General features: G+C 46.4%; 1 protein-coding gene across 2 annotated transcripts in view; it reads left to right on the forward strand.

Moving 5' to 3' along the window:
- The window catches only part of CHRDL1 (chordin like 1), a 59704-nt gene that overhangs the window by 20423 nt on the left and 18600 nt on the right, over window positions 1-20681 (forward strand). For both annotated transcript variants that reach the window (XM_039489980.1, XM_039489981.1), the window contains exon 5: window positions 19131-19276. In XM_039489980.1, coding sequence (XP_039345914.1) covers window positions 19131-19276 — 146 coding nt within the window. The remainder of the gene's footprint in view (window positions 1-19130; window positions 19277-20681) is intronic.

Genomic DNA, 20681 nt, shown 5'->3' on the forward strand with positions numbered 1-20681 from the left:
GAAATGATTTATACAGCGGTTCAGCCTTAGAGCATGAACTAAAATGTAGCTACAGAGAAAGCCTTTTTTTTTTAATAGTTCCCCTCAGACTTTTGTTGGGCTATTTTTTATGCCACCATAAAATAAAATACAGGAAATTAAACCTCACAAAAATATATTAAAATAACACAGAGTTTGACTTTAACCCAAGAAAGTTAAAAATAAATCCTTGAGCATTTAGACTGAAAGAGCATCCTTAACTCAGCTCAGTATGGAAACTAGGTAAAGCATTGCTGGTCCCTTCAAGAGGTGGGTGATCTTACACATGGTACGGGCTGGCTGTATTAAAGACCAAATGTTCCCCTCATCTTTGAATTGCCTTGTTCTTTCTGAGTTTAGCCTAGTCATTGAAGTTACTTTAATATAGGGTGTTTTGTGATTTAATATCTTTGACACCTGCATCTCAGAGCTGCTCATATGGATTCTGTTAGTACTTGTGTTCACAGTTGTTTGATAGTGGATAGCTTTTCAATTGAAATTTATTGCCACCCTCAACCACTCCTCAAAAGCAAGACAATTAAATTGCTTTTAAAAAACTCCAGACCCTGAACCACATTATTTATATTTTATTTACATTTCAGATTTATATAAAATTAAATTGTGATACGTGAACAACAGGAAAAGGCTATCTGCATATGGACTGGATAGATTCCCACTAAATTTAGATAAGGCCCCCTGTGAAAAAGGGATGCAGTTAATATGCACCACCACCCAGAAATGCTAATGAATAAAACAGAAGAATGATTCAGAAGATGAAATCACTAAGTTAAATTGACTTTGGATCCCTGTGGTGTTCTGAGGACTGTGTTGGAATTGCAGGCTATCATTTTAAGAGTGGGATGTTTCCTGGTCCTGCTTGCAGGCTATGGGTCTCTGTAGTGAAGTGTCTGGGAGCATCAATCTGAAGGCAGCCAGTCTGTAGTAAGATGGGGTGAGTTGCGACTCTTGGTTTTAGGGAGCACCTGTTTCTTTGTGTGTTTTTAGGTTCTTGTGTGCTATTTTTCTGAATTCTAAGAAATAATGTAGTGTTACACTGCAAATTTCCAGCCTGAGTAGTTGACATTTTTATGTAACTCCATGTGTATGCTGTGAACCTAATAGTACCAACGGCTATAAGTAGGAGGAAAGAGATGAAATTAAGCAAAGGAAGTTTTAAAGAGAGAAAAACCAATTTGCTCTGTTACCCTTTGCAAAAATCCCCCACAGGTCTCCTATCACAAATGTTATTTGAACCTAAACTGTGTAAATCATTAGAAGATACGTTGTGCTAATGAAACATAGTTAATCTTCCCCAGCTCTGGTTCCTATGATCCCATAGAGGGTGAAGCAGGATTTGGCTCTGATGCTAAACAACTATAAAACATGTGTGACAAGGTGGGTGAGGTGATATCTTTTATTGGACCAACAAAGTTGGTAAGAGAGACAAGCTTTCAAGCCACATAGAGCTCTTCTTTGGGTCTGGGAAAGGAACTCTGAGCTAAATGCAAGGTGGAATAGATTCTTTAGCATAAGGAGTTAGCACATATTCTAAGGGACCATCTGTTAACACCTCTGCAGTCAGATAAAACAGGAGCATCACTTATTCTTTATGACATTGTGGTGTGAACACACTTATTCTCCCACTAGCTGATGAGGTTAGCCTGAGTCTTGTCTAATAAAATAGTGTTCAGGAGAAAATCACGTACTGAAAGATGATGGTGCTTTTTCCTATTCTTTGGGCTCAGTTCAGTCATCCAGACCCAATGCTGTATTAGTTGCAGGACTGGAAGGTGCACCAGCTGAGCGAGCAGTGGTGAGAAGCATCATGCCATTGTGAGAGAGGAGCACAGAAGACCCGCTCCCTGGGCACTGAAGGGGGTTGTTCGGTAGCAGCCTTAACACACATGCAGAAAAGGCACAGCTTGCATTGTCCCTAGTCCCTAGCACCAGTCCCTAGCACCAGTCCCTTATCCCTCTCCATGCAGAGGGATAAGGACATAGCCATGCACGTCAGGGTGGCCAGAATGTGGCCCTATTTTTTCCCTCCCAGAAACACCTTTAAGCATGAGTAGAAGTGATGGTGATAGTGCTAGAGAATCAGCAAATGCAACTGAGGCCTGGTCTACACTACGCGTTTAAACCGGTTTTAGGAGCATTAAACCGATTTAACACCACACCCGTCCACACTGAGAGGCCCTTTATATCGATATAAAGGGCTCTTTCAACCGGTTTCTGTACTCCTCCCCAACAAGAGGAGTAGCGCTAATATTGGTATTACCATATCGGATTAGGGTTAGTGTGGCCACAAATTGACGGTATTGGCCTCCAGGAGGTATCCCACAGTGCACCACTGACCGCTCTGGACAGCAATCAGAACTCGAATGCAGTGGCCAGGTAGACAGGAAAAGCCCCGCGAACTTTTGAATATCATTTCCTGTTTGCCCAGCATGGAGCTCCGATCAGCATGGGTGGCGATGCAGTCCGAAATCAAAATCCAAAAAGAGCTCCAGCATGGACCGTACGGATGTGATCACTGTATGGGCAGGCAAATCTGTTCTATCAGAGCTCTGTTACAGAAGACGAAATTCCAAAGCATTTTAAAAAAATCTACAGACAGAGGCCACAGCAGGGACTCAGCACAGTGCTGCGTGACAAACGTAACGGAAAGCCAAAGAATCAAATGGACGCTCATGGAGGGAGGGAGGGGGGACTGAGGACTCAAGCTATCCCACAGTTCCTGAAGTCTCCGAAAAGCATTTGCATTCTTGGCTGAGCTCCCAATGCCTGTGGTGTCAAACACATTGTCCGCGGTGGTTCAGGGCATAGCTTGTCAATTTACCCCCCTCACCCACCCCCAGAAGTAAAAGGGAAAAAAAATCCTCTCTTGACTCTTTTAAATGTCACCCTATGTTTACTCAATGCTGCTGATAGACACGATGCTGCAGCAGTCAATGGCAGCATCCTCGCCCCCCCCCCCATGGGTGGCTGATGGTACAATATGGCTGATATCCATCATCATCAGCAGCAGCAGCCTTGTGGCAGATGGTGCAGTGCAAAAGGACTGGTATCTGTTCTCATCATCAGCCCGTGAGTGCTCCTGGCTGGCCTCCGATGAGGTCGGCTGGGAGCGCCTGGGTAAAAAACTCCTGATCATTTCCAGTAGATGGTACAGAATGGCTGGTAACCATCTTCATCATAGCAACAGGGGGCTGAGCTCCATCAGCCCCTGCCTTTCATGTGTAAAGAAAAGATTCTGTTCTGCCTGGACTATCATAGCAGCGGGATGCTGGGCTCCTCTCCCCCACACTGCTTAATGTCCTGTCTGGACTATCATAGCAGCTGGAGGCTGCCTTCCCCTCATTTTATCTCACTAACAAGTCACTGTTTCTTATTCCTGCATTCTTTATTACTTCATCACACAAATGGGGGACACTGCAATGGTAACCCAGAAAGGCTGGGGGAGGAGGGAATCAATAGGTGGGGTTGTTGCAGTGGCACCCCCTGTGAATGGCATGCAGCTCATCATTCCTGCATGATCTGACACGGAGCGGCTGTGCTCTCTGGTTCTCTGATACAGTGGTTCTCTAGTACACTTGCCCCATATTCTAGGCAGGACTGATTCTATTTTTAGATACCATAAAGGAGGGATTGACTTGGGGAGTCATTCCCATTTTTGTCTTTTGTGCCCCCGGCCAATCTCAGCCAGGGGCACCTATGACAGCAGCAGATGGTGCAGCACAAAAGGACTGGTAACCATCATCTCATTGCCAATTTACAATGGTATGGTAGATGGTACAGAACGGCTGATAACCATCTCTGCTATCATGCAAAAGCAAATGAATGCTGCTGTGTAGCGCTGCTGAATCGCCTCTGTCAGCGGCATCTAGTACACATACGGTGACAGTGACAAGAGGCAAAACAGGCTCCATGGTTGCCATGCTATGGCGTCTGCCAGGGCAATCCAGGGAAAAAGGGCGCGAAATGATTGTCTGCCGTTGCTTTCCCGGAGGAAGGAATGACTGATGACATTTACCCAGAACCACCCACGACAATGATTTTTGCCCCATCAGGCACTGGGATCTCAACCCAGAATTCCAAGGGGCGGGGGAGACTGCGGGAACTATGGGATAGCTACGGAATAGCTACCTACAGTGCAACGCTCCAGAAATCAGTGCTAGCCTCGGACCGTGGACGCACACCACCGATTTAATGTGCTTAGTGTGGCTGCGTGCACTCGATTTTATACAATCTGTTTTACTAAACCGGTTTATATAAAATCGGAATAATCCCAGAGTGTAGACGTACCCTGAGCGAATGCAGAGTCTTGAGTGCTTAGAACAGAGTTTCTCAAACAGGGGTCGCCACTTGTGTAGGGCAAGCCCCTGGCGGGCCAGTGTATTTAGCTGCCCCGTCTGCAGGTCCGGCCGATCGCAGCTCCCAGTGGCCGCGGATCGCTGCTCTGGGCCAATGGGAGCTGCAGGAAGCGGCGCGGGCTGAAGGACTTACTGGCCACCGCTTCCAGCAGCTCCCATTGGCCCGGAGCAGTGATCCGCGGCCACTGGGAACCGTGATCGGACGGACCTGTGGACGGGGCAGGTAAACACACCAGCCTGGCCTGCCAGGAGCTTTCCCTGCACAAGCGGCGACCCCTGTTTGAGAAACCCTGTTCTACAATCTGTCATCATAATCATCATGGTAAATCCCAAAGGGACATGGCCTCATTGCAGATTGGTCCTTAAGGAGGTCTGGCTTGATATTCAGTTTGTCTATCACTAGCTATCTTGAATGCACCACCAAAGCTTTTGGAGACCACGTGACTGCTAGTTGTGTAACACCATTCCTGGTATATATGCTTCAGAATTTGTTGGACTTCCATTCTAACAACATGTTCAGGCCTAAAAAGCCACCAAACCAAACCAGGGCCGATGAAAGCCATTGCTGGGTTCAGCTTTGATGAAGACAGCAAGAACCAAAAATGTCAATGCAATGTCCTTCAGCCTTCCTAAATGCCCATCTTTCACTGCCATACAATAGCATTAGTATAATGGTGTTTTGATAGAACCACAGCTTTGTGACAAGCTTGATGTCACAATGTCCCCAGTTGTTGCTATACAAGTAGCCACATCTTTCGCGCATCCTCCGGCACTGTCATGTCCAAATACTGACAGGTGCCACCTGCTTGATGTCCCATCTAGACAGATTAATATTGAGCTGGTTGTAATCTGGAATTGGAGGCTACTTGATGCTAATGGCCAGGGACTTTGTTTCATCCCAGATTAATAACCAGACCGTGTGCTGCTTCTTGCCCCACCAGACTGGCCATCAACTGCAGCAATTCACCAAACTGTGCTAACAAGACAATGTCATTGGCATATTTGAGATCTCAGAGCAGAATGGTGTCATCTCAATGCCTCTGACAGCTTATCAACTAATCAGTGACAATATTGAACAACCGTGGGGCCACGATACAGCAGAGTCCTGTGGAGACAGCAAAACACGACATGTATCTGCCATTGACTTAAACACAGCTTTCCATTCCATTATAGAGCTCTTCTGTCAATGACACTATCTTCCAAGGGATGCCCAGTCACCTTATCAGATCCCACAAAATTGCTTGATGAACTGAATCACAGACCTGATGGAAGGCTATAATAAGTGCCTCACACGGCTTATTAAATTCAGCCGTCTACTCCAAAAGCTGCTTCAAAAGTAAAGGTTGGGTGGTCAACAGTGAAATGATCAGGTCTAAAGCTGCATTGAATATCCTGGCCTTTTCCATGAAGGGCATCATTGATTCTAGACATTAACAGGGAAGCAAAGACTTTCCAAGGAACTGACAACCGTGTAACACTATAGTTGCCACCAGGGGCAGCTCCAGCCCCAGCATGCCAAGCGCGTGCCTGGGGCGGCAAGCCACTGGGGGCGCTCTGCCGGTCGCCGTGAGGGCGGCAGGCAGGCTGCCTTCGGTGGCTTGCCTGCGGAGGGTCCGCTGGTCTCGCGGCTTCGGTGGACCTCCCGCAGGCCTCCGCAGGCAAGCCACCGAAGGCTGCCTGCCTGCCATGCTTGTGGCGGCAAAATGCCTAGAGCCGCCCCTGGTTGCCACCTTCAGCTTTATTGCCTGTTTTGAACAGAGGCAGAATGACTCCTTTCTTCCAGTCATCAGGGATAACACTAGTTTGCCAGCTGCTCTGGAGGAAGCTGTGCAGCCATGGTCAGGGGCGGCTCTAGCCATTTCGCTGCCCCAAGCATGGCGGCACGCCACGGGGGGGCGCTCTGCCAGTTGCCGGTCCCGCGGCTCCGGTGGACCTCCCGCAGACGTGCTGCGGATGCTTCACCGAAGCCACGGCACCAGCAGACCCTCCGCAGGCACGCCTGCGGGAGGTCCACCGGAGCCGCCTGCCGCCCTCCCGGCGACCGGGAGAGCACGCCCCCGCGGCATGCTGCCCCAAGCATGCGCTTGGCGTGCTGGGGCCTGGAGCCACCCCTGGCCATGGTACAACAATACTCTCACGTGTCTCCAGAAACTCAGGGGTTTCTGGCACCTTCCCAGACTTGAGCTTCTGGACTGAGATCTGGATCCCATCTTGGGTGAAGGAAGGCAGCTCTACAAATGGAAGTGAGACTGCAGATGCTAGACAATTGAGCAAAGTCTTCTACAACCTATACTCAGGCTTAAGTGTAAAGTGTGGCATCTGTGTGAGTGAGAACTGCAGCAGCTGGCCCTAAAAGTAATGCCTGTAAAAACTGAGGGTACAGGGTGTATATACGTAAGGGCATTTTCATCCCTGATCTGGTGCAGGTGCCAGAGCAAGGAAAGAGAGAAGCAGCCATGGGGGGCAGCCCTCAGTGCAGCCTAACAATGGCCACTACAAGACTTCGCCACCTTGCAGAATCATCATGGCACAGCTCTGCCTTGGCTATGTCCCCCTTCCTGACCCACCCTCTCTGGTCAGCACCCACCACGGAAGACCTTATGCACCCTGGGCTGCTGCAGAGGTGAGGTGCTGCTGGCAGAAATGGCTCTGTGCCTGGATGTGGCACCTAGGGTATTCCCAGGATGATGGAGAGCTTATAACTGCTATACAGCCACTTTGCACCAGCCCTGCAGGTATAAAGAGCACAAAAGACAATGATGAATTGAATTGGGTCCCTCAGTACAAATTCTGCTCTCAGACACATTCTTGCAACCCTACTGCTCTCATTGTTCCTTGTAGTCAGTGAGGCTGCTAAAGGAGAGATGAAAGCAGAATTTAACCCTCTCTGTTGTAGTAAAATGCCTTGATATATACACACAAACTATTATTTATTTGATCTATTTCCCATATAAACGTGAGGTTTTTTAAAAAACAAAAAGCATAAGATTTTTTTTAAAACAAAATTTTAGGTTGAACAAACAGCTCCCAGGGCTAGGAGGGGCAACAATATAGTCTCAATATAGTCTCTAGTACAAATAAAGCCAAAACTGACCCACTCCTGGTTAGAATCTCATCTCAGGAAAGAAGGCAAGAGTCACTCCAGATTGACACCTATCTAACAGACCAAAATCAGGTCTGCCTTGTCTATCAACTCTTGTAGCAAGTCCCATAAATCTCTTGCTGCAAGATGCTCTCCTCATCTCTTTAAATCTCCTGCAGCTGTGTTTTGGATTTGTATGGATCAAATTCTCAGCACTTATTTATTCTTCCATTACGAATGTGTCACTGATATTGAATAGGCTGTTTCTGATCCATAGTTATCTTATTTTATTGGCTCATGGACAGTATGGGGTAGAGTCTGAAATTGGAGAGTTTCTGATTAGATTCTAATTTTTAATATACTTCATTTGGAATAACACTAATACTGAGATGAAGACTCTTCTTGGCATAGGGCCCTATCCCAGGTCTGCTCAAGCTGCTTGCAGCACAGACTCCAAGGGTGCAGGGGGCAAAGGGCTATATGCCACCTTTTTGGCACTCTGATTCTCTGGCTGAATGGTGGCTAATTCAGGCCATGGTATAAGTTAGAGCATCCTCAGGCCTGCCTGACCCTACACATGGCCGTCCAGGTCACCCAGGGCCATTCCAGCAGCTGGAAGTAGCAAGAGTAAGAGCCAAACATCCTTTCCTCCGGGCGCATGCCCTATTTTGGGGCTGCAGGGGAGGGATGGGCACAGGGTCACTAGGCCAGCTACCCGCAGAAGGGATTTTAAACTGGTCAGGTCCGTTGGCTTTATGGCCCCTTTCCCAGGTGCTGACCTCTCACAAGCTACTACCCACTATTGGATCAGAGAAATTTTGCTCACACAGTCAAAGGGAGTTTTACTTTACTTCAATGAGCCGGGATTTCATGCTCAGTGTATATGGCATGTTGGTGTACAACATGCCACCTAGATTAGTACGGACTGAAAGTCAAAGTTTGCAGAAGGAGAACATTGATATTTGTGAATTCATTTATTTTAGTTGACGTTGAATTTTCTCCCTTTTTTTAAAAAAAGAGAATATTTGAAGCCAACAGAACATTTTGATATGGCAGTGCGCTCTGTCGCCTATTTCTGAACTTGAGAGTGCTATAGGTAGATGCAGCCTTTGAATCAGTTTTCAAGGTAAATTTATTTCCATATTAAGATAGTTAAGCCTGGTCACACATCTTATCCTCTTGGCATTATCTAACACAAACGCAATTACCAACAGATAAATATTGGCCGGATCCTGATACCACTGAAGTCACAGGCAAAATCATGCATTGCACATTCACTTCACTAATGTAGGACTGGACCCTTAGAGGACGGCTGTCAACCCTGGAAACAAAGACACTTTCTTTCCACTTTATCCTCCATGCTTCACCTCCCCTGCCCTGATACTATGGGGGCTGACAAAGGAGGATTCAGAATGAACCCATTTCATTAAGAGGATTTACACAGATGATTTACCTGATATGTTCCATAAGCAACTAATTACTACAAAGATACCCAACACCATTAAATGCCATGCAAAGCTGTGAGAGCAATCCTTATTAGGAAACAGGGTTCACAGATATGGGCTATATGCAGTACTGTATAGCTGCGGCTAATTAATCTATTGAATTATTTGCCCCAGGAAGATCTTTACATAGTCTAGAGCCTGTGCCTTGTCCAATTCTCTGGTGCAACTGCACGTGCATTAATACTCTCTCTTCTCCAAATGGAGCTATCAGATATACTGCTCAGCCATGCATCCCAGTTCCTTCAGTAGATCATTTCACACATCTGTATTTCTCCTTACATCAACCAAAGAAGTTAGGCCTGTAATAGAGAAGCCATAACACACTCTCCTTCATGTGCCTATGAAAGCCTGTTAGGATTTATGACCTAGGGTGAAGTCCTCCCCTGCTTTGAGGGCTTAAGTGGTTCATAAGTCTTGTGCTGACCATAGAGGGGAGAATATGACCTTATGTCTGTGGCTCTGATCATGCACGTGCTTATCTTTTAGCAGGAGTAGTCCTATTGACTTCAGTGGGACTAGTTAGATGCTTGAAATTATGCTTGGGAATGAGGAGTTGCAGTATGGGGGCCTGCATTGCTATAACTGCAACGAAAGACATACAACTGAATGTTGAAGACTGCATGTGAGAGTGTGTGTTCCTCTACACAAACATTATCTGCCTAAAATTATAAGGAGGCTTTGTTTATACTGTATGTCTATATATAACTTCTGTCTGGTGCCATTTCTCTCTCTCCCTTTCTCCTCTTGTGTGATTGTCTTTCGGATAGTAAAACGTGCCTTCTCAATTCTTTTCTGTGTGCCTAATTAGAGGACTTCAGATTCCTTCCTGATATCCTATTCTCCTGAAGAATGTGAACTTAAGAGTGATTATGGCTAATTTTAGTAAGTGCCAGTTTGTGTTTTGGAAGAACTTGGCATGAATGTCAATATCAGCATGTGTCATTCCATACCTCAGTTGAGATGTGTGAAAACTGGATTAGATTAATTAGCTGCAGCTATACAGTACTGCATATAACCCATATCTGTGAACCCTGTTTCCTAATAAGGATTGCTCTCACAGCTTTGCATGGCATTTAATGGTGTTGGGTATCTTTGTAGTAATTAGTTGCTTATGGAAAATATCAGGTAAATCATCTGTGTAAATCCTCTTAATGAAATGGGTTCATTCTGAATCCTCCTTTGTCAGCCCCCATAGCATCAGGGCAGGGGAGGTGAAGCATGGAGGGTAAAGTGTTTTATAGCCTCAATGGAAAGAAAGTGTCTTTGTTCCCAGGGTTGACAGCCGTCCTCTAAGGGTCCAGTCCTACATTAGTGAAGTGAATGTGCAATGCATGGTTTTGCCTGTGACTTCAGTGGTATCAGGATCCTGGGGCAAATAATTCAATTCCCAACTGAAGGGGTACTATTGAGACCTAGATACCAAGATACCACTATGTCCATGCTGATTTTGTGCTGAGTAGAGAGGCCCATCCCACGTAGTCACTAAATGTGTTCCTGATGATCTCATTCAGTTTCTCGTCCTCTTTGCTTCAGCTTTAATAGACAGAAAAGAGTCTCATATGGAGCAATATGGAATTAACAGAAGTTTTAATTCTGAGCCGAGAATAGAGATTAGAGGAACCAAGCTGGAGTTGCAGTCTTGAGCTGGTCCAGAGAGAGGTCCATCATCCCATCACTTCACAACCTTCTCTTCTGTCCCCACCCTGCCTTGCCCTTCTATACTTTGTGCATCAGTCAGAGACATCAACTCATTTTAATTAGCCTGGAAACAGCATTGACTGTGGATTGGTTTTCAGATGAAAGCCAAGCCCGTGGTGTTGGAAAATGTGGTCCAGATCAGGATTAGATACAGTGTTAGCATCCTGTTTGAATGCTGGGTCCCTCTCTCTCCTCCCTACTTTCGTCCAGATGCAAAGGCAGCTACTATTGCTTCTCAGGCCTTGTCTAAACTGGCAAGTTTCTACACAGTAAGGCAGGTATCTGTGCTGTAACTCCCAAGGTGTACACACTGCCAAGCCACTTAGTGCACAGAAACTGCACAGTTGCAGCGCTGTAAAAAAACCACCCCGATGAGAGGCATACAGCTTTCTGCGCTGGAGCTACAGCACCTCCAGGAGGTGTCCCACAATGCCTGTTCTTGCCTCTCTGGTCATCGGTTTGAACTCTACTGCTTTGCCCTCAGATGACCAACCATGAGCCCCACCCCTTAAATTCCTTGGGAATTTTGAATGTCCCCTTCTTGTTTGCTTGGTGATGCATTCAGTGGTCTTAGTGCATCTTTCCAGGTGACCATGTCTGCTCCACACACCAGGCGATCTCTCGCTTGGAGCAATGCCGAGCTGCTGGACCTCATCAGCATTTGGGGAGAGGAGGCTGTCCAGCCCCAGCTGCACTCCAGCTGTAGGAACTATGATACCTACAGACAGATTTCACGATGCATGACAGAAAGGGGCCATGACCAGGCCACACTTCAGCGCAGGGTCAAAGTGAAGGAGCTGCAGAATGCCTACTACAAGGTGCAGGAGGCAAACCGCCGCTCCAGTGCTGTGCCCACAAGCTGCCAGTTCTACAAAGAGCTGGATGCAATACTCGGTGGCTCCCGTGTCAGTCGTGAGTGGACCGAGCCAGGAGGAGGAAACCTTGGATGAGGATGTGGAGGGGGACCCAGAGGCAAAGGATGACTTGGAGGTCACAGATGCATGCAGCCAGGAGCTCTTCTCTACCCCGGAGACAGTCACAGCGATCAGAGCTTGGCAAAGCGCAAACAGGAGAGGAGGCCCCTGGTAAGTTACTTTGATTTGGGGAAACACTGAAGCGAGTTGTTGGGGGCAGGAGGGTTGCAGAAAGCAGGCTTGTGTCTGTATGGTGTGCGTACCACCACATGCCTAGTCTGAGTGGCGGAACATAATGTTGATTGACTCCCTCACTTCACGGGAATCTGCTTCAGAGATCTCCATGAAACGCTCATGGAGATACTGGGCAATCCGCTGCTGCAGGTTCTTTGGCAGAACAGCTCTGTTTCTTGCCCCATTAAAGGTAACTTTCCCACACCACTCTACCATCACTGGTGGAGTGGAGGGAGGGGACCATTGCTGCACACAGGCAAGCTGCGTAAGGGCCAGGGCAGAAAGTCTTGGAGAAGACCCTCCCTTGATACCCTGCTCACCCTCAGCAGCAAGATATATTCCATAATGGACGCAGCCTGTGGAAAATGTGGGGGCAGTAATGATTATAAGCCCTTCCCCCCTGCAGGGCTGGATCTCCCCAAGAGCCATGTGTCCAGTATACAGTACGGTCCTGGAACACTGATTTCCCCTGCCCCTGTGGTTACTCACCATTTTGGAGGTCTGATGGCTCATGTGTGCTTGCCTGGGGTCAGCCAGTTAGTGACAGGTATGAGAATAGAGGCTGTGTTTTAAATCACTGAATGAGTGGTCTGTGTGTTGCAAACAATACTGCTTCTGTAAAATGTTGCATTTTGCCTTCACAGATATGACCTTGGGAGCGCAGGCTCCGTCCTTCTTATCATTGGCTGAACGGCTGCGCAGAATTAGAAAGCAGCCACGAAAAACTAAGGAGGACTTTCTGCGTGATGTCATGATGCCTTCCGCGGCCAAAAAACAAGAATTGAAGGAGTGGCAGGACAGCGAGAAGAGGGACTGAAAGGAGAATGCAGTGTGCCAGAACGAAGCCACAGAGCGGCTCTTAAACGTTATGGAGCTACAAGCAGACAAGCTCCAGGCGCTACTAGCATTGCAAACCGACCAGCTCCATGCCCGCCCTCCCCTGCAGCCGCTGTCACAATCCCCAGACATCACCAACACACTCTTATCAACCTCCTGGCTCCAGTCTGTACCTGCTGCATTCCACTCCTGCCCCTTCACAATCCAGCCCTGCGGACTCCCAGTACCCTCTGCACTCAACACCAGTCCCTCTGCAGTTTAGCCCTGCTGAAGAACAGAACCCGCTGCACTGTACTCCAAAGGACAAAGTTGCATAGGATATACCTGAACATACACAAATCTTTAAACCACCCTGGGGCCCCACCTTCTCCTGAGACCCTCCCTTCCCCCATCCCTCACAGTGCTGATGTGGGTTTTTTTGTTTTGTTTTGTTTGTCTCTCTCCACCAGTTGTTGTTTTTTAATAAAATAATTGTTTTGGTTTGAAAGCAATCTTTATTCTATTAATTGAAAGCAAACAAACAGAGCCCTGCAAAGCAACAGGCAATTTTCTTAAACCTTCATAGTGCATCATCTGCACCAATCACAATCACCTCCTGGCATTACAAGCAGTGCACTCCCGAGCACAGCAACAAATATTAGTGGCTTTCAGCTTCAAATTGCTGCCTCAAGGCATCTCTGATCCTTATGGCCCCACGCTGTGCCCCTCTAATAGCCCTGGTCTCTGGCTGCTCAAATTCAGCCTCCAGGCACTAAGCCTCAGCAGTCCAGCCCTGAGTGCTTTCACCCTTCCCTTCACAAATATTATGGTGTGTACAGCACGTGGCTATAAGCATAGGGATATTGTCATTAACCAGTTCCAGCTTCCCATATAGGCAGCACCACCAGGCCTTTAAATGGCCAAAAGCACACTCAGTCATTCTGCACTTGCTCAGCCTGTTATTGAACTGCTCCTTGCTGCTGTCAAGGTTCCCCCTGTATAGCTCCATAAGCCACAGCATTAAGGGGTAGGCAGGGTCTCACAAGATCACAATGGGCATTTCAACTTCCCCTATCGTGATCTTCTGGTCTATGAAGGAAGTCTCTGCTTGCAGCTTCCTGAACAGGCCAGTGTGCTGAAAGATGCGTGCGTCATGCACCTTTCCGGACCAGCCTGTGTTAATGTCCATGAAATGCCCACAGTGATCCACAGGCACCTGGAGAACCATAGAAAAATACCCCTTCCAATTAATGTATTCAGTGGCTATGTGGTCTGGTGCCAGAATTGGAATATGTGTGCCATCTATTGCCCCTCCGCAGTTAGGGAAGCCCATCTGTGCAAAGCCATCCACAAAGTCACACATGTTGCCCAGAGTCATGGTCTTTCGGAGCAGGATACGATTAATGACCATACACACGTCCGTCAACACGCATCCCACGGTCAACTTTCCCACTCCGAAATGGTTAGCAATCAATCGGTAGCAGCCTGGAATAGCCAGCTTCCACAGTGCAATCACCATGCGTTTCTCCAATGACAGGGCCACTCTCATTCTTGTGTCCTTGTGCTGCAGGGCTGGGGTGAGCTCATCACACAGTTCCATGAGTGTGATTTTCTTCATCTGAAAGCTCCGCAGCCACTGCTTGTCATCCCAGATGTGCATGACGATGTGATCCCACCACTCAGTGCTTGTTTCCCAAGCCCGAAAGCGGTGTTCCACTGTGGTTAGCACCTCCGTGAATGCCACAAGCAGTCTCGTGTCGTAGCTACTCCACATGGCGAGATCAATGTCAAACTCCTCTTGCCCTTGTAGTTTAAGGAGTAACGTGTTACTGAGAGTGAGCAGCATATTGGTCAACCGTGCAGGATCCATTCCTGCAGACCAAAGAGGCAGAGTGCACAGTACACAAACCGTTGAAAGATGGCGCCAAATGCGGATGGAAGCACAGGGATTGCTGGGCTGCAAAGCAATGCATCACGAGGCATTGGAACAGGACCCAGGATGTCCCATGACACTCTCTGCCTTCCCACAACTCTTAGCGGCAGAAGAGGAAGAGATGCTCTGTGGGATAGCTGCCCAGAGTGCACCACTCCAAATACTGCTGCTGCAAGTGTGAACACGCTATTGCACAGGCAGCTGACAGTGTGAACACACAATAGTAGTTTCCCTTCAGCGCTCCCTGAGCGGCGCTGTAACCTCCGGTGATGTAACTCTGCCAGTGTAGACAGTCAGTCTTCACTTCAGTCTCTAGACTCACTAGTGAGACAATGTAGTTGCAGGTTTGTCAGTTGCAGAATGATTTCCTCCACCTGCTGCTTTCCTGAGAAACTACAGGGACTCCACAATAGTTCTATAGACCCACATGCAAGAGAATCTTCTTCCAGAAGAAGAAACTATCTTACAAAGAAAGTCTTCCCTTCCACCTCCCAACAAACATAATTAGTGACCATAATTCAATGTTTTGAGGGGTGATGGTGATTTTATCTTTTTTTTTTTTTTTTATTTAGCAATGTTACTTACTGGATATAAGATATCTGCAGTAAAATTTATTCACTGCATCCAACACTCTTTCTTACTCTGAAAAAGTTACAGGGAGCTCATGCATGCATTGGTCTTTGCAAACTGCAGACTACGGGCAGGTGCCTAGAAAACAACTTCCCAAATGGACACAGCAATATGCTGCAGAGGCAGCATTAACGCATGGCTTGTATCTTGATTGGGGACAGCTCTTGCAAATTCCGGTGACGTTACAAGAGCATGGAGTGCTACATGCCAGAGCTGTTATGTGGCCAGGAAAGCTGCACAGGTCAGAAGCAATGGACCATTCATTCCCCACGGAAAGCTGCGTGTGCTACAAATGTGTGGATCCATCCCTCAGAAGCCTTTAGCTACATTTTTATACTCACCATGAGGTCAATTGCAGAGGGCCCCTGGAGCTATCCCTGCACAACTTTTTGGAGAAGGCAGAGTCCCCAGTAGCCTTTTCTGCACTTCAGTCCTGCTGGCTGTGGTTTGTCTGGTATCGATGTACCACGAGACAACACCAAATTTTGGCTTGAGTGATTATTCTTATGAATTTCAAGAACTGCGTCTAATTAGAGAGAGCTACTCCAGAATACACATTAAAAATTAATCCACACAGCAACAATCAAAGTGCCACATCTCCTGGATCAGCTTGGGTCATAGCTTTGTGTTATTTACAATGTAAGATGTGACTATGAAAGTTTCAAATATAAACATTTTTAAAGGTACAGTGGTCTGTACAGTAATAGGCTTCCCCCATATGCTGCTCACTCCTTAAACTACAAGGGCAAGAGGAGTTTGACATTGATCTCGCCATGTGTAGTCCCTTATGTTTGACACTCACTTCTCAGTGACATCTCTCCTATATCTCAGAGGGTCCCTTCTGCTAGAGGCATATATAGTCCTCTAAAAGAGGCCACTAGCCATCAGCTACCTTTCAAACTTTAAGGTTTTAGTTGTTTCTTGCCTTCCTTACAGTATCTTAGCAAGCTAGTGATTGAGAACTCAGATCCGGTTTTCCATTTCTTTTTTTAGCAGGGTCCCTCTTTCTGTGCTCTGGACATGTATAGAACCTGGTGATTTTCTACACTTGCAGTTCTCTTTCTTATGGTAGGAAATTTAGTTTTATTTCTTGGCTCTAGATATTGTAAATGCTCCTACACTGGCCCAAGATGGTACAAGTAGCTGGAAGCAACAGCATCTCCCAGAATAGAAATAGAAGCCAGTGCTGATCAGCAGCCACCAAGACAGTACTTCTAGCAGCAACAGGTTTTGGAAGAGACTCTTCTCTTTCAGAATTACAATTAAGAGACTGATTTACCTTTCATGTCTGAAGTATATTAATAATAGGTACCAGAATATGGACACATGAAAATTCTGCTCCTAGACTGTTGAATATCGCTGACCAAGAGAGGTTTCCACATAACCATGCATGTCATCCACCATAAAGCATATCAAGGACATAAAACTTGAGTACGTTGAAAGTTCGGTGAAGAGAAAGATTGGAGCTCTGCATGGGATCTAGTATCCATGCTTCAGCCATGCATTTCCCTTTTGCTTTTACAGTATCACAGGGGGCCATTTGTGGAGCTGAAATAACTGCAAGCTGTGGCCTTTCACAGAGTGGAAATGCAAATAGTAAACACATCTCCTAAAAAAAAGATACTCCGTGTACATGACGTACAAAGGGTCATTTAAGAGCACTAAATCCTCTAGTGCTTTGGCTTACATAGCTTCTCCTCCTCCAATTCCCTTTGTCATAGCTTTAGGTCCTGCACTAACACACCAGACCTTAAAATGTTGAGGTTTGTGCACACAGTACATTCCTATTTGACATTTACTAATTTCCCCCACGTTGAAAAGATTATTAATATGCAATGGTGCCAGCATACCAAAACAAACTCTTTTATGGAGGGTTCTAAATATTAGTTTAAATCCATTGCCTATAGTCTAAAAACTCTTGCTCCTTTGGTTGAGTGCTCAGCTAAAAAACCTACATTCTTTGATGACATACTAATTTTGGAAAGGTTTTTATATGAAACGATCTGGCAGATATTAAAATGCTACAGCAAACCATGATGTTGCAGCTCAGGTTTCTCCTATGTGAAACCCCAAACCCACCAAGTGAAATGTCAGCTGCATTCCTTGAAATCTGAAATGATTCTTTGGCTCCAGAGAACAATCACTGCACTGTTATTTCTAGGGAGCTACTATTTAAAAATGCCTGTGCCCATTTCTGGACGCTAGAGTGACAAATGTAAATGTACAGTGCCAGAGTCACAGCCCCACTCCTCTCAGGCAGCACAAAGCAAGCAGAAACTGCCCACAGCTCCCCAAATGAGGATTCCTCTGAGATTGGGGAGGCCAATCAGGAATACTTCGATCATAGCCTGACCATGCCACACTCCAGCTATTCGCAAGCTGGCCGACAACCTCTTTGGGAATTTTGTCAACAGGCATTAGTTAGAGCAGCCCCTAGGCTGTTTTCACTAGAGCTGGGGTTGGGGTTGGCACAGAAGTGAAGACAGAGAAGAAAACCTGGCTAATAGTTCTGCTGAGCTGAGGCAGCAGGGCCCAGAACTGGAGCACGGCTGCCAAGTTCGGGGCAGCTCTGTATGTGATGATGTATGCAAATTTAATGGGTTAATTTGAATATTTGAAAATAATTTGCAGGCAACCAAGCATCAGCTTTAACAAAATTATGCACATTTAGTTCAGATGAAATGTGTCACTTTGACAGCCTTGGCCAATGCTAGGAAAAAAAGCAAGCATGGAAGCCACTAGAAACAGAGACTTCCAAGGTACAACTACGTTTGGGCATATTTGCTGGTAACAATGACCTCATTGCACAGGGCAGACAACAGGATTTTGCCTAACAGCAGCATTAGAGCCGTGTTATTGCCTCATGCACAGGCGAAGGTAAGCTAAACCACAGGTTGCTAACATAGTTCTTTATACTTCCTTGTTAATGTAAGATTGTAAGCTCTTTGGGGCAGGACCTGTCTTTGTTCTGTGTTTGTACAGAATCTAACACAGCGGGGTGCTGGTCAATGCCTGGGGCTCCTTGGCACTACCACAATGCAAATAATATTGGTTCTCCCAAAAGAAGAAACAAGGCTGGGTGATTTTTTTGTTCAAAATATGTTTTCACCCAAAAAAAAAAAAAAAGGCAGATTTGGATTGATTGAAACATTTCACAAATTGTCGCGGTTGAAAAAAGCTAAACAAAAATTCCAAAAAACTCAGAACATTTGAAATATTTCAATTCAAAATGCCTTTGTTTTGAAATTTCTTTCAACTTTGTTAAAAACTATTAAAAATCCTCAAAATTGAAATAAAAAGTTTTATTTTAGGTAAAATGAAGCATTTCATTTGACTTGCAATAGACACCTCCCACCCCCTAACTTTTCCTCTAAGTTTCCTTTTGGGTCAACTTGAAGATGCTATTTTTTTTAATTGTCAGTGAACCAAAAAATTAGATATTTAGCCCACCCTAGAGAAACCTTACATACAATATAACCTGTGCTAAGTCAGTTCCTAACCGTGGCCACCCATCCCACTAGCTGGCAAACACTACAGTGTCACTAGCAAAGCCGACACACACCTTCTTCAGTAGAAGTACTCTAGCAGTCTGAAATCACGCTATCAATGCTGCGATTGCATTTTGACTATAGATCTACGAAGACTAACAGGGGCAGAGAGCTTTTTTTTTTTTGTTTTTAAATCTGGGGTTCTAAAGTCAAAAAAATAAAACAGTTGTTTAATATTGCTGTAATGAGTAGTATTGTACCGTGACTAAATTTGCCCACTTTCAATAAAATCATAAACAAGCGTCTGTTCCAAACTCAGTGTTTCTTTTATTTATTAATGCAATTTAGCCCCCCAAAGCTCCCAGTTGTCTACACCCATGATTGAGCAACTTGTGAAGTATTTTTTTAATGAAATGTTTTTTATTCTCATTTGTTCCAGAGGATTCGCTTTTCTCCATAAGCAGTAAAATCACTGGGAAATCCTGTGAATACAATGGCACCACCTACCACCACGGGGAAATGTTTGTGGCAGAAGGGCTTTTTCAGAATAGACAACCCAACCAGTGTGCTCAGTGCAGCTGCTCAGTAAGTAAGAATTTCATTGAACCCTGCTGTATGCTTTGCTAGATTCTCTTTGCTAGGAGACCAGCCTATTGAACCTTAACTAATGTACCGTTGTACCTGAGCAGTGGAGGCTGAAACTCAGTAGTGAACAGTGACATATAAAAGCATAATCCGAGCCAATATGCAGCACCAGGTAAATGCCATTCTGCCTCCGACTCCAAACACAGTAGATGAAATCTAACCCATTGTGAACACTCTGTACATGACCCCACACTGCACACACTTAAAGTAGTTAGGTGGCTGGTAGAATATTGCTACTTGGAGTATATATAGTTTTATGTCAACCGGACTTTGGAAAGTTCAACACTGGCTCTCTAAAAGAGGCCAGAATTATTCTACATCCAATAAAGACTCCTACAAGTGGGAACTGGATGGCTCATGGGATTGACAATGGGCCTCAGAACTTTAACCTACTGGGTCATCAATTCAAATTGCAGTGACCAATAGTTGTCACCCTCCAGTGGCTGTTCAGAGCCACTCTGTGAACTGAAATAGGTTCAGTCTATCCACCCCTTCCTCAAGAAACATTGGCCACATTTGGACCTTCATTTGATCAAGTCACCAGCAAATTTTGCATTAAGGAACCATCTGGGTAGCTGTCTGGCCCAACAGGTCAAGTACTGAATGGACTTGGAGATTACACAACTGGGTCACTGCTAAATGCAGTCCCTCCAGGTCAAGGCTGAAACTCATTGATGGGGCAGTGAGTTGGGAGCTTGCACTATGACAGTGCCTGTGTTGTACCTCTCTTGTGGATTGAGTCTCCTGGTATGTTAGGCACATTTCCTGAGCACTATATTCTGTACAATGTTTTGTTAATGTTTTGTGTTTTTAGAAAGACAGTTAAGGAATACTCTTCAGTGCAATATCCTGTTTCTAGATCCTGTTTCTGTAGGTGGGCAAACTACAGCCTGTGGCCACACCCGGCCCATGGGCCCCTCCTGCCAGGCCCCTGAGCTCCTGCTCTGGGAGGCTCGCCCAGGGCCCTTCCTCGCGGCCCCCCCCCCCCCCCACTGCAGCCTCAGCACGCTGCTCCGCAGGCACAATGTCTGAGCTGTGCGGTGGCTGGCTCCAGGCAGCGCAGTAAGGGGGTAGGGAGCAGGGTGGGGGGTTGGATAGAGGGAAGGGGAGTTCAGGGTGGTGGTCAGGGGGCCAGAGGGTGGATAGGGATCGGGGTGGTCAGAGGGCAGGGAACAGGGGGGTTGAATGGGTGCAGGGGTCCCGGGGGCAGTCAGGAAGGAGTGGGGGTTTGATGGGGCAGCAGGGGGCAGTCAGGGGCAGGGGTCCTGGGGGCAGTCAGTGAGGAGGGGTGGTTGGATGGGGCAGGGGTCTGGTGGGGGACAGTCAGGAATGAGAGAAGGGGTTG

Source organism: Mauremys reevesii, linkage group 9, assembly GCF_016161935.1.
Source record: "Mauremys reevesii isolate NIE-2019 linkage group 9, ASM1616193v1, whole genome shotgun sequence".
NCBI classification, from domain to species: Eukaryota; Metazoa; Chordata; order Testudines; family Geoemydidae; genus Mauremys; species Mauremys reevesii.